This window comes from Gambusia affinis, linkage group LG22, assembly GCF_019740435.1.
Source record: "Gambusia affinis linkage group LG22, SWU_Gaff_1.0, whole genome shotgun sequence".
NCBI classification, from domain to species: Eukaryota; Metazoa; Chordata; class Actinopteri; order Cyprinodontiformes; family Poeciliidae; genus Gambusia; species Gambusia affinis.
In genome coordinates this window covers 15,865,776-15,880,771 of record NC_057889.1, presented here as the reverse complement: position 1 = coordinate 15,880,771, position 14,996 = coordinate 15,865,776, and the positions used below count along the sequence as shown (strand labels likewise).

Genomic DNA, 14,996 nt, shown 5'->3' with positions numbered 1-14,996 from the left:
CAAATTAGTCCTTCACTAGAGAGCCTGCATATGGGACACCGGTTTCCTTTACATGCAGCATTGTTTCATGTTTTATCCCTGCTCAACATGCAGTCCCTACTCCTTCAAACATTACAGTTTTACTGCTGAACTAGAATCTTCGGCATGACAGTAATGGTATGACCTCAGGTTATTTTGACAAACCCCAAGTCATTTGCTTCCTCAAACTTTTGTTTTCCACAGTTTGGCCTGCGTTTAGCACCTTCCATCTTCCCGTCACCTTTGACCAGCTTCCCTCTCCGTGCTGGAAAAAAAAAATATTTTAACATCATGACACATCACCCAGCAGGCTGCATGATTTTGGCATCAGTTTTTTGCCACCAATGTCTCCTTATTTAATTTACTTTTCTCTACATTGGCCTATATTTTTGGAGCTCTTGTTCCTGATTGGACCTTTCAAAAGTGAAACCTTTAGAGCTACTAACATATAAAATAGATTGAAAAAACAGCAGAAGATGAACAATACATTAAAGAAACAAACGTTTTAACCAGTGTGAGCTGTTGAAGCTGATGATTAAGCTGTTGTTGGTTGAAAGCACTTCCAGCTTTTTAAATTCTGATGACAAACAAACAATTCAGCGTGCTTTAAATGGAAACGACTGCTGTTCTGACACCTGCTCTGTTTGCTGTGTTTAAAATCGTCTTATTTCTTCCACATGTTCCACATGAGTGGCCTCTGGCAAACTGAAAATGGGATTTCTTAGAGCTTTCTTCCTGCCAATTTTTGGTGTTGGTGACTCACAAAAAAATTATTAAAATAAAAAAGGTGATAGACAAAGTTAAGTAGTATGAAAGCTTTTGCCAGCCACCATATCTTGTATATTTTCAATATACATCATTTATGTAAAACAACAATTTCTGATGTAAATTGTTTCCAGTTTTAAAAAAACCAAATCTTTCAAAAAAAATAAAATAAATAAAAAATAAGAGATTATGTTTCATATGCTCACTTTGTCTTTTTCCTTACCTATACTGGCACCAAACTGAGAAGACGTCTGTTAGAAAGCTTAGGCATATCATGAGAACTCTCTAAATATTGCTGCGCTTGTTGCTTGTTTCCTGCTCCAGCCGTCTCCGTGTCATTCAGTGAGACTATTTTTAACTCAAGCTGTTGCTTTGGAAAAAGAAAAGTGCCGTCTTCATCACTCAGCACCCGAACTCCAATAGAAGACGCTCAGTTCCCCCTCCACCCATCCCGAGTTGTTGATTACACGCAGAAGACGAGCACTGGCTTTTTAAGAGATATTCCCAGACTTCTCCAGCCTCTCCTTTTCCGTCACCTTCTAATAAGGCAGGGTGGAATCAGCTGGGAGGAAAAAATTCAGAAGCTGTTTGTGCCTCATCAGAAAAAGGTAAAAGACTCCAGGTTGTGCGCGTGCACGCAGTCCAGTGCTCAAGCAGGTCACACACATTGCAGCAGAGGGAAGCCGTGCGTCTCTGCAATGCGCGATTAGCCCTTCTGGTTTTGACATGATGTATGTCCGGTCCGTGAGACCCACAGAGAGAGTGGCAAAGACGGAAAGAGAGAGTTAAAGAAGCGTGGAAGGAGGAGGAAATGGAGAAGGTGACCTTGAAATGCAGTGTTTGGTGGGAGTTTGAGCAGGCACTCCAAAATATCAAGGGAGACACCAGTCAAGAGCTGCCTTGATTCAGAGCCAATCTGCATCACGTATTGTAGATGTTTGAATCATCTCCCTGATTACATTCTACTGCATATGCTTAAAAATGTTAGATTAATGATGCATCAGGGTTTTTCTTTTTTTTTCTCAGACAGGTTAGTGTATCAAACAGAGGGAATAATGTGAAAATGCCCAGTAGAGCTTTAAGGAATGTTGTGAGAGCATCCCTTTTTTTATGAAAGGTCAGGAAATTTCACTAAAATTTGACTCTCTGCCAGCAAAATGGAAAATTTAGCCATTGTTACTAATTACCATTTGGTTTTAATAGAATTTCCAACAGGCAGTGCACAGCAGTATTTATGCTTTGTTGCACCATTTGATCTTCCTATTGAGATTATGGAAATACTGCATATTGCCAAAAGTCCTTTGCTGTTTCTTTCACTCACATGAACTGGAGTGACCTTTTTCTCATTATTAATTCACAAGGTTTAAGATGATATGTGCCCAACCTTCCTGCTACATTTTTGCCCCGCTGCAGTGCTTAAAGATGTGCTTTTCCACAATGTTTAACGTAGAGTGAGTTCAAAGGCATTTCGCACCATTTTTCCTGAAGAGCATTTGGAGGCCAGACACTATTGTTGGACGAGAAGGCCTGTCTGGCAGTTTTTGAGGTCAAGCCCACATCAAACTCATTCATCCATGCTGATGCACTTCTGCCCAGTAAGTAGTAGTTTGTACTCAAACTAAGGTGCTCAAAAACCAGAGAAACATCCTTACACTATTCTCTCTTGTTTTTTAGTTAATGTTCTTGTTTGACTGTACATAAACCTAACTCCCAATGGGGCATGCCATAAAAACTCAAAATATAGAAGCTCCTCAGATCATGGAGCTTTTCCTGTGATCTGTAAGGGTGAGCCTCATTGTAGAATATAGCGAACCCGCTTGTATCTGGGATCTTATTCTGTGTGTTACAATCCATGACTAAAGGCTAAACGTGAAAGTATAAAAGCAGGCAGACCAATAAATCAAGTATCCTGTTTTAACGTCCAGTCAGCTCTTATGTAAGAATTTTAAAGGAAAACCGACTCTCCTACTCCATCAGGAATCATGCTGTGAACAGCAACATGTACAAACTGATTACAAGCCATATACTTAAGCTAATATGGGTGGGGAGCATCACCCATATTATCAGACAGGACCCCAATTTTACACTTGATCTAAACCCAGAACAAAAGAACATTGGCCTCAGAATTAGAAAAGCTGGGCTGTCACCCTTGCAGCTTTGCACATGGCTGCAAAAGTACGTGAGCCCATCACCTGCGGCAGATCAAGCCACATCACCTGTGGCTTGATCTGACCTCATCAGGCCATCGGATCAGGTCAGATGGCTTGTGAGACAGTTGCGGGCAGAGAGCCAGTTTCTGCTGTCATTATTTGACTTTTAAAATACCCATCTTGCTTTAGCATACTGAGTCATTAGAGGAAATTAATAAAAAATTCCTATTAAATCTAATTTGGTGTGTTTTGGTGAACTTTACGCCACCTACACACCAGTGTATTGAATAAGGAGGATTTTTTTGTTGTTGTTGGCAGTCCTCCGCGTATTTTTAGGAAAAGTTAAGAAAAAATATCATGATACTGGTGCCTGTTGATCATTTATATATTTAATTCGAGTGTGTGGCGGCAGAGAAGCACCTGAAACGCGCACATTTATGGATCCTGGGCACCAGGATTGAGAACTTGTGGTATAGATTCAGGTTTGTCTTCTGACAGGGAATCTTAAAATGTGAAAAAGCATTTCACTAAGCTTTTTGTGATTATATGTGATCATTGTTTCTGCCAGAGTTTTATGTTTATGTCTGGATCTTTGAGATTGTTTTTGAAGCAGGTTTTTCTTTCACGCAGGGACTAAACTCTGTTTACAGTCTGAGTTTAGTCCAAGGGTTCAGTAAAACTCCTCTGAGGACATACAGGTATTTTTGATTCCTCAGAATCCTGGTGTGAACAGGGAGACGCTGACACCATTCACGTTAGAAGCTTCTTCTTTTTTTCTTTTCTTTTAATTACTGCCCTCCCCTGGGAGCTTGCTGGGTAGTTAAACAGAAATCAGCATTACGGCAATTATTGGCTCACAATGAAATGAATACAATCTTGTCATCTGTAATCATTTGGGGCGTCTATGCCTCGGAGAAAACATCTCCTTTCTAATACTCAGAGAGAGGAAGGAGTGTGTAGCAGATTGGTGCATCGGTAACACAGGTCAGCATCATTAGATTGTCTTTTCGAGAAAGATGGTGGCTTACGACTTCCAGTCATGAGCTGAACGTACCTTTAATCGCTGTGCTGTGCTGCTCTGTTTGGATAAAATCCCTGCAAAATCCCTAAAAGTCTGTGGTCGCATTAGGAAAAGATTAAGGAGCGTGAATACTTTAGCAAAGTTCTGTAGCTGTGATGTTGGCAATAACTTCAGGCGGATGAAAAAGGGTTTGATTGTCTCACCAAACAGTAAAGCCACAGATATGCTGTCCTCTGGAAAAAATAAATTTTTATGTCCTTGTACAAATTCTTACCTGATGTACATTTTCTTCTTCTGCAGCTGCAGAGTGATCTGGACCAGGAGTACCAGGACAAGTTTCGCAGACTGCCTGTGGAGATCCAGGAGTTTGTTCAGGACAGCAGTAAGACCAAGCTTTGCGACGACAGCCTCCCTGGAAACCTAATTTCCTCCTCAACAACGGAGCGGCTCAACCACAAGGCGTCACAGTCTGAGGACGACATGGAGGAGGGCTCATCAGAACACGCTTTCGACACCGCCCTTTAGGGATCTGACGTCTCGCTTCATACCGGGACATTGTTTGGTCCTTGACGTTGTGACCACAGACTTAGGATGAGACTGCCCCAGCTTTGGTCCAACTTGTAACCAATGGGAGAATTAGATCAAAACTAAGCCTGAATGGGTGAGTAGAGAGGTCCTCAGCTTACCGTGAAGTCCTGTCTAGAAAACTGCTTCATGTAAATATCTCTTTTTGTGTATTTGTATGTTAACCCTGTTTGTTGTTCTCTCTTTCGGTACGGCCACAGGACGTGTTACTGGACACTAATTATTTGCAGGAAATAACTTACTTGAACTATTGCACAGACAGAGTAGTTTCCTTTTTGTTATCATTTATGTTATCATGATGCTGTGACAGTCAGAGAGGTTTGGTGTGCCAAGTTCTGCTTTGTCTTATGGTGGATTTTCAGTTGAGTCGACTTGCACTGTAACAAAAAAAAAAAAAAAAAAAAAACTTTACGTAGCCTTTAAAGTTTCTATCTTTAGAAGGTTGAATTTCATCCTTTCATGTTTGCACTGACTCCTCCCTGTATAAAACTACATAACTCTTTAAAACTACGTAACTCCACTTTAACCCAGAAGCACTGGTGGCATTCTGGCATGCTGTTTTGTTCTCACAGAACTAAGCCTTTGTGTTGCTGCTAAGATTTATGTTTTGTTGTTGTTGTTGTTGTTTTACTCAGCATTTTAGCTATTATTTGTGTGATGTAAATTTCTGCTTAATACGATGCAGTCATTTCTTATTTTTTTTATGTTTTGGCCAGTTTTTAATAAGTTTTACATCGTTTACTGCCAACTCTGTCGCACCAGGATGAGAAGGGATAGGATGTTGTACAGTGTGTGCATGCATTTGAACAACTGTAAATGTTACAATAGCGGTGTAGCACAGATGTTAATTTATGTAAATCAACTTCTTCTTTTTTTTCTGGTACACTTTGATTGAACTTGCAAAATAGCTGTGGCTTTATTGACACTGTGGAAATGGGACTGTGTCTAAGATCCAATGGCTGCAGTTTCAAGAAAATGGACTACTTATTGTTTTCTTTACATTTCCCCTCCTTCAGTTAAAGTTGTTAAACCAAGGAAAAATTATCACTAGAAGGTTCGGTTTTAGCCTAAACAGGTGGTCTTCCTATAATTTGTTGCTGTGGCTGTAGTTACTCTAAACTCAGAGCGGATGCCTCAGACTACAGAGGACATGCCAACCCCCCTCCCTTTGCCTCTGTTCTTAATCTTCACCCAGTTTGAGGGGTTTCATCTGGGAATAAGGAAACGGTAGGGAAAAGGCTTCATTTTGCTCCAACAGACAATGCAGCAATCGATAACGTAACAACGGTCAGTAACGTAATGCCTGCCAAAAACTAATTAAATTTGGCCATTTCAAATGCAATGCAGCAAACAACGTAGTAGCTTGTCGATAATGTATGACAGTTTTTAAATCCAATAACATCAGAACATTTAGCTAATTATGTAATGGTGCTACATTATTGGCCTGGGAACTCCAAGCAAAACCACTGTCATAAGGTTTGCAATAGAAGAGTTTATAGACAGCAGCCAGCGACTAACCGCATGGCAAACAGGTAGCGGTAGGTTACTGTGCGCCTGTAATCGTCCTGTGTGAAACACAGATCAAGAACTGAATATGTAAGTTGTTTCTAGTCATAGAAACTGGATAATATGTTTTTGTGGCTTTAGTAAAAAAAAAAAATTATTGATTTTTACACAACCTTTTCTGTTTGGTGGCTACTTTGATCTGAAACACATTACGCATCCTATTCTTGATGTGTTTCACACAGGAAGACCACTGGTGTCGCACTACCTCCTATTTCCATTTGTCTTGAAAATATTTGTCAGCTTCTACTAAATTTGGGGCCATCTGCCACGAGACATCCTTTATTAAAACATGCCTCACTTCATGCCCGCCAGGGGATCACTTCATAGCAACTTGAAAACAATTCTTTTCCAGATAATCTTTTTTTTTTTTCGTGTCAATTTCTTGTAATCTTTAAGGGGAAAAAAACACAGTTTTGAGATTGGAATTATTTTAAGATGGCACAAAATGTTTTTGTTTTGTTTTGCTTTTTGCTCCTGTTGAGTCAGACATTATCTTCAGCCTTTGAGAGCTTGTAATATGGACCTATACTAATGAAGATGGAAATGAAGTAAAAAAGAATTGCCAAATGCAGTTAAGATAAGAACAGATCACAAATATTTGCCAGAACCTCACTTAAAAAAACAAACAAAAAAAAACCTGAACCTGTTCTGTCAGGCTCAGCTTCCCTTTATTTGACATGTAAAGTATGCACATTCAGTGCACATGGGGAAGTATCTTTTTAACTTCCCATCTGCCCAGTGCCATTCAGCTCTCAAGTGTGTCATGTGATATTAAGTGATTTTTTTTTCTTCCAGCTGAAAATAAAACAAACTTATAGTGAGGAAATATCGAACATTTAATTCAGTTTTTAAAAGATGATTGGTGTGAGAGTCCTGTGCCTTTGAATGGGGTTGTCATGTTTGATGTTGAATGTATAACATGCATCGCTATTGAAATTGGCATTTTAATATACCATATGAAGCTGTGTTGAATAGACCGTGTGCACTTTTTAGTAAAGTACCACTACTGATGATGCTTGTGATGAGCAGTATTTGACCAGTGTCTCTTAAAGAAAGGAGAGACATTTTTCTTTCATGCCTTGAACCACTTTGTTTGACAGGGCCCATATTAACTTAAATGTATGCACTCAGAAAATGTAAATGTATATGACTTTCAGGATAAACATGGAATTGAGAAAAAAAATAGTGTAAAGGGAAGTTGCTTGTAATTAAAATAAATGTGGCTTTTATCGTACTTTGCTGGAATGGAGCTGTGTGTCTTTTTGAGTTTGTCAATTCAGTACTGTGATTTCCTTTTTTATGTTAAAGCTCTGTGTTTTATGTATGCAATTTGTTCTTCAGTTGCATACATAAATTTACCTTCTGATTTCAAATGAGAAACAGTTCTAGAGTTTTCATTTTGTGTGCTTTAAAGGGGACAGATCGGCGTTTTTGAAGTGAGGTTCTGTTTAAGAAGAAATTAGAAGCAGTTAATCTTATCTTGGCATCTTTATTTAGGATAAATCCAGATTAGATGGTGCAGAGCAACGCAGAGTTGTACCATCCAAAAACAACTCCCAACACCTAAAATATAACAGTTTAAGAGAATGCTGTTTTCTAAACTTTGGAACAATCATCACTTTTGGATTGGCTTTTTATTTACACAGACGTCAAGGTTTATTGACACAGGAAATGGAGGCTGGAGATATTGCACCAGCAATTATTTTCCTGACTGAAACAAGTACCCAGAACATAATGTTTTTATTGTTCAGAGTAACTAAAAGTAAAGTGGTGTAAAATGCAAAAAAATATACAGTTTCTTAACCAAATACGTACAGTATTTTATATATTTGACTGGAAATTGTTTTATTGTTTTATTCTCTGATCAGGAGCCACATTTCACTCAGGATGATCATTGGTTTTGCATGATCTCATAACGACGTTTCCTGTGTAAATGACCAACAAATTCTGTGTATATATCCAATTCAACCCTGGTAAAGTTGAAAATGTTCTAAAATAGCATTTCGATTGTTCAGTATGATGCAAAACTAATGTGGGTTTATACAAAACAAGGATGCCGGTATCTACCGCAGGAAAGAGACTACTGCTTACAACCTGATAACACTCAAAAATCCAAAACTATTCCTTTAAAATATCTTTGGGCATAAAATATACTCCCTCAGTCTTTGCAGCATGGCAAAGATGAGGTATTTCTGTTTGGAACATGTCTCCAACACATTAAAGTATGTGTTGGAAATGATGAAATAGTTGGGCCACGTTTAAAGAAAGCAGGGCATTCAGGAAGCAGTAAGCAACCCAGTTATGGAGAGTTTGGCAGCACCCAGTCTGAGGCAAATAGACTCTGTGTGTAGTGTTTCCATGTCTATGATAACTATGTGTCACATTTAAGGGCAATGAGGAGCAGGGGACAGCTTTCACAACCTACTTTTCTAATAACTCCAAGGTAACACTGTCTTTCATATAACCAGAGGAGGACTAAGTGCCAGAAGTATGGAAAATTTTCTTTTTTAGGGGATTTTCTTAAACACTTAATTATGCAAATCCACTATCTTTACACGAATACCAGGGTGGAGTTAAAGACGTTATCTTCTTCTTTAGGTGGGAGAAGTCTCCCAGTAGGTGTGTCTGCACCTGCAGCTCATGTCCTTCATGCTCGTGAGCGGGCGAGTCCTCAGCTGTGTCTATCACTGCATGCTGCTGCCGTTTTGCCGTTTTTCAGTCTCCATAAACACTATCTCCTTCTCAGTCGCAGCTCCTCATTCGAATCCCATCAGGCAGCAGGAGATAGGGGCGAGCCCAGTCGCCCGTGGCAACCGCTGTGTCCAGTCAGAGACCTCTCTGCACGCCGGCAACTAGGAAGTGAGCTAATTAACCTCGAGTTCAGAACGGAAGGAGAGCGGCTTTTTAATAAGATTCACCGAGTTATATAAACAGTGACGCCCCTCCACGGAACTCCGTGGAATATTATCGCCCCGTGTCTGTCCATCTGTTGCGGGGATGAAGAGGAGGAGGTGTCCTGTAACCGAGCTTTAATGAGGCAACACCAGGGCAGCAGAAGAGGAGAGAACTGCAGAGTGCTACTGGACAGGTACACTAAGCAAATACGCACACGCCTACACACACCGAGGGAGACACAGGAATGTGAGTGGTCCAGTCTTTGGTCCCTGAATGCAATCTTTGCCCAAACCACCCACATGTGAGTTTAATCTAGCCTTAATCTTAAAGCCAAGAATGCCAACGCAAAACCCCTAATCTTGAGTTGGATAAAACGCAAACCATAATACTCACATTATTTCTGACAGTACAGGACAATTAAATAACATGGGACAATATTGTTTAATATACAGACTTCATTAGTATATTTACAGCTTAACATACTTTTTTTTCTCATTATCCTTTAGATTTTAAACAGTAACAAATTAGTTATTACCTTTCAAGTTTAGTATTTAAGCTCACTGCTCTAAGAAAATAGCAGTGAGATTCACGACTTAGGCAGAGGTTCTGTGTTACAGTAATGACAGACCGGGTCAGAAGTTTACATACAGTCCTCTTGTTCCTCAACTTTATTAATCTTGTAGATTATTTAATCAGCTCTTTTTTTATCAGGCTAGACTGAGAGCAACATACAACTGGGTTTAATTAGAGTAAGATTGTGGAACCACAAGTTTGAATTTCTTCTGAATTTTCTCTAATCTGCAAATGAGAGAAAATTCAAACTCCGAAAACTTTTCCTCAGAATTGCTTTTTATTTATACCTCATCTACAGGTAAACATGTTCTCTCGTTGACAGGGGAATTGGGCGAGATGGTCCGTAGATAATAAATAAAAACAATAAAGATGGAAGAAGGATATTTACATGCACAATCAATATTCGTCATAGGATTTGGATAAATCTCTATCAGCAGGTTGCACTGATATAACACAGAACCATCTGGTACTGAACCATCAGGGTGATGTTAAATAATTGGATATAGTCCTATTTCATGACTCCACCAGTAGCACTGATAGCAAAACATGACTCTATGACATATCCTTTATGGCTAGGAACGCCTTAAGTTTTCCCAGAATGAGTTTGGGGTGTTGCTGTGTAGAGGGGAATGAAGATGTCAACCCCTCTCCATCTAGGGTGTAAAGCAGCTAAATTATATGCTGAAAAGAACAGTTCGTAGATTTATATGTATTGAGCCACACTAGTGCCTTCACAGAGTAGCGTGTTACTGACTTTACAAAGGGAGGAGAGGGAGGCACTGTTTGTCTTTTATCGGCGCATGGAGGCTACAGTAGTCAGCTGTTAGAAACAGTGGGAGGAGCTGGATGTGGTTCTGCTGGATGACTCACTCTTCTGTCAAACAGAGACGCACTCATTCAGTCTTTCGGTGTCGGTTGTGGGTGCAGAGGTGGAGCGCGCTGCCTATCAGAAGAGGCTCCCCTAATCAAAGTGTTCTCCACTGGAGGGCGAGTGCTACAAGACCACCGGGACGCTCCGGCAGGCTGGAGAGACGGGATAGAGCTGGAGAGACGGGATAGAGCTGCAGCTGGAGGACACACTGGCAGACAGGCACAGACAGAGGGAGAGCGAAATCCCCTGCAGGACTCTGCCACGCAACATCCCTGTCCGCCGACGGATTAAAACCCAGTGTCTACCGCCGAAATCACGTAAGGAACAAATGAGGCTTTTCCGGAATTTATTTTGAGGCTGAATTTATTATAACACTCAAGAGTTATGGTGTGGTCTGCTTCGTTAAACTGTTTAATTTAAATCCGAGGCGAATGATGTATCCTTCATTTGAACTCCATCCCACTGGCTGCGCGAGTCTCCCTCCAAATCCTGCTCTCCTCATTCAGACACCACTCATCCTCTGTCTGTCTAACTCTGTCACATACACCGCTGGAGACTGTAGCATCGCACAGCTAGCTAGCCAGACGCATTAAAATGGACATTTAGCTGGGACATGTCGAATTTACTCTGGTTATGCTCAGCGGGATCGGTCCCTTTCCCAGGTAAATACGACAGAGGGTCGGTGCGGTTTGAAATTGAAATGAAATGCAGGGGTTTATTGATGTTTCCAGCGCCTGGGAGGCTAGCCAGGGATGCTAGCTGTAGCGGGACAGAGCAGAGGGACGACAAGCACAGCGCACTCAGGCAGGGACAACTAATGGACATACAGTGCCCGGGTTACTTCTTGCATGTACACACATATAAAGCTCATACTTTACTTCCTCTCAGTGTTTACCGTCAGTAGAGCTGTTAGAAATATGATTAAATAATAATATAACCTGCAGAAATTGCCCCAAGACTGCTTAATGAGTGAGGACTGTGCAGCTGCTGTGCATCCATCCCAGGCTGCGTGCTGCTGCTGCTGCTGCTGCTGCTGCTGCAACTACAAGGAAGAGGTTCCTTTTAATTTAAACACATGTTCGTGGCTATTTTTAGGTTGAGTTTAATCAGCAAGCTATTGGTGTGAAATTATAAGGTTGAGGAACAACAGGTTAACAGGTTACACATTTCCTAAATGTTCAGGTTTTCCTCAAGGATTTAAAGGTTACTGTGAATCTGTGCTGTATTTTCACATCAGTCTCCTGATGACATGTTCTAATGTCAAATCTTTGAGATGTGGCAATTGGCTTATGTGGTAATGTGTGAAATACTCATTTACATGTAAACGTTAAACAAAAATTTTCATTTGAAATGGAAAAACAAACCTCTAAAAGTACTACAACGTTAATCACTGCAGTTACATGGAGCTTTTAGCCAGATGTAATTTCAAAACAACACTTACCATATTAAAACTGATTAGTGTCACTCCTTTAGTTTTCAAGTCATAACTTTACAATGATTTTGCAAAGGTAAATATGTCCAAACTAATTAATTGTTGTGTTTTTTTTTGTGTAAGTGAGACAAAAATGTAGGAGCCTTCTTTTTTCTGCTTTTGCTATCTGACAGTCAGTACACAGGAACAGGTGTAGAGGCAGCGCTGCGCTCTATACTCCACATAGCTGAAAAAACTAAAACTATTGTCCGCCACATCCTCTATCATCCTGAGGGAGGGTGACGGAACAAAAGGACTTTAATCACTTTAATTATACACACACAATAGAGATGACTAGAAATAATTTTTTCTTGGCCTTGGCCTATGCTGACTTTTTAGAAGTCTGTCCACCTGATTATTATCTTTTTTTTTTTTATGACTATACAAACATACAAGAAAAAAAAATGTGCTGCAGGTTCCATTTGATTGATTCTTTCCATGTATAGTCAGACCACATGCCCCTAACTTTTGTCTTTATTCTCTCTGCATTAAGTAAATGATTAGAATTTATCTTCAGTTGGTTTCATATTATTATTTGGAGCATTTTTAGTTCAGGGAAGATGAATTTATTTATTGATGCCAGAATTATATTCATCACCACAGTTTTAATTTTCAGTTAATGGGGAAAAAGGAGATCTTCTCTCCATACAAGCTCCATCACACCCATGCTGAAGGTACAGTCCTATTTGTACAAAAATGCGTAGCAGGTAACTCCATTTGTCTATTTGCTCTGCAAATAGAGCACACTGCGTCACTTTGACCCGACTTGCCAGCTCCTAAAATTAACTGATGAACGAGCGCAGAGGACACCTAAAGGACTTCTCCACATGTTGTGTCCAATTTGCTGTGTCCACCTATATATTACGAGCCATAAGCCATATTTGCAGAGGGACCCGATTCCCCGCTCGTAAACTGCAGCTCACAGGTGTGCTACAGAGCGTCGTAAATGTCGTTTTCTGCAACAGACTTTTAATCAAGTGGCGCAGAGCGTGTCAGTAGCCATTATTTGTAAAATTGAAAACGGTCTCCCGCTTGCCAGCCTCCAAAAGCGCGTGCGTCCTCCTCTACCTGTGGACGTCTGGCATGATTATGTGAAGGAAAACAAATTGTTCTCAGAGATATTGACTTTGCCACGTGAACGTTTCGCCGGTGATTACAGAGGCAAACATTGCACTCTCACACACAATACCAATCCCTTACCTGTGGCTTACAGCCAGACTGAGAGGCATTTTGATGAGTAGAGGTGGACTAAGGAGCTTAAAAGCTAGCTGAGGGCATTCGTGTGTTTTTATTATATTCTTTTATTGTTCAGAGCAATGTAATTGTTTTTTTTTTCTCCTTAATGTATATAATGCCTTTGAGAGTGTTTTGGATTTACTGAACATCCTGTTCCATGTGTTTCGGATTTGAATATACCACTTTGCTTCATTTGATGTGAGCGCTGATTAATTATTTATATCATAAGCAGAGTTGACATCACAATCTGTGTGTGTGTGTGAGAGAGAGAAAGAAAGAGAGAGGAAGCAGTCGCAGGAAAAACAGGATTTTAACATTGTGAAACAATGTTAAAATGGTAACAACGTTGACCCTTTAAATTGGCCTTTAGCATCTTATATTAGCAAGTAGAATTATTAGCTAACTTTATTTCTCCCATGGAGAATGTTGATTTTTACTTTAATCCTGAGATTTCCAACTGGCTGCAAAGACTGAGGTTTACAACTCAAAAGGATGAAACCTCGACTTTGCTTTACTCCATTCAGCCTTCCTGTTATCTTCTGAAAGTCTTGCTCACTTTAGACCTTCTCTAGATTTGGCAATTTAATTTTTTTTCTGCTTGCAACACAGTCCGGAAGCAGACAGCTTTTGGTTAGTTTAAATGTTTCCTGTGTTGTTGGTTTTTTTTTATTTGTCCATTTCCATCTGACTGATGTGATTACAGATGTGCATCTTGCATCTGTACAGTAAAGAGAAAGTAATAACTACAGCACATTAGGGTAGAGATATATCAAATTGGAGTACAACAAAGTAGGCGGTGAGGCAATCTAACCAAATTTACAGCAGTACAGATTGAACAACTATTTCAGTTTGGTTGTTCCCGTCTCCACTGAGCCAATCATATTAACAATACTTATTGTTTGAGTCGCCTACAAGCTAACCAGTACAAATTAGAGGCAGGGTTTACTGATGAAAAGACAGCTGAGAAATATTTCAAGATATTTTAGAGTTTGTACTATAACATGGGTTTAAGGGATACGCTCTGTAAAAGATGAGAAATAATGTTTTTCTGTGGTTACTCTATGGCGAGCTTGCCAAGATTTTATTGATTTGCTCACCAGGACATTTTTCTACTGGTGGCACTTAAATTGAATTCCTCTTCATGGCAGTTTACTTTACAGGAGATTCTCTATTGCTCATTTCCTCTCCTTGTTTTTATATTGCACTGCTTCTTTTATGAGTCGGAGCGCTCAGTCAAAACAGGCTGACCTTTAACAACTCCTATTGGTTCATTTCAATATTTGTCCTACGCAGTTTTATCTAGCCTTCCAAATTTACATTATGTGAATGTTTAAGTATGCATATGAATATATATGTAAATACATTTTAACTGAATTATAGTTATGGTCAAAATCTTGCAATACACATGAATAGCATATTCAATATGCCTGTAAAGATAATGCAAAAGTTGAGTGTTTGGTTGTTTTTTTTTTTTTTTTTGGTTAAGCAGCCGAGTCAAATTTATAATATGAAATCTCAGATATTGTTGAAAACAAAAGAATACATACTCTGAATAAAAATGCATATTTTTTTCTCACTATCTGAAGATAAAGGAAACCAAACTGCTCTAGTTTTAGGTCATCACCAAACTTATTTCTGTTTGCTAGATGCCACAGTGAGTGAAAGGATATGTCAGAAATTTACACTTGAATTTTCATATTTGAGCCTCAGTGGTTGTGCTTGAACTTCTTAATCATCTTTCCTTTCCATCCTTATGGTTGAAACTTAAAACCAAGAAGTTCAAAAGATGATAAAAATACATAGAAGCAGGCTATTTCTTTTACAGGTTCAGACAGCTAAACTGAA

General features: G+C 39.6%; 2 protein-coding genes across 6 annotated transcripts in view; both read left to right on the top strand.

The window, feature by feature from the left end:
- LOC122825010 (1-phosphatidylinositol 4,5-bisphosphate phosphodiesterase beta-1) overlaps window positions 1-6,731 on the top strand; it is a 129,300-nt gene extending 122,569 nt beyond the window's left edge. The window contains exon 35 of the mRNA XM_044106045.1: window positions 4,255-6,731. Coding sequence (XP_043961980.1) covers window positions 4,255-4,479 — 225 coding nt within the window. The 3' untranslated portion in view covers window positions 4,480-6,731. The remainder of the gene's footprint in view (window positions 1-4,254) is intronic.
- A 3,655-nt stretch (window positions 6,732-10,386) lies between these two features.
- The window catches only part of LOC122825001 (1-phosphatidylinositol 4,5-bisphosphate phosphodiesterase beta-4-like), a 61,066-nt gene continuing 56,456 nt past the window's right edge, over window positions 10,387-14,996 (top strand). For 4 of the 5 annotated variants that reach the window (XM_044106026.1, XM_044106025.1, XM_044106024.1 and 1 more), the window contains exon 1: window positions 10,387-10,761. The gene's annotated coding sequence lies outside the window, so the exon portion shown is untranslated. Of the gene's footprint in view, window positions 10,762-11,010; window positions 11,107-14,996 lie in introns of those variants that run through there. The other variant, XM_044106023.1, reaches the window with a different exon arrangement.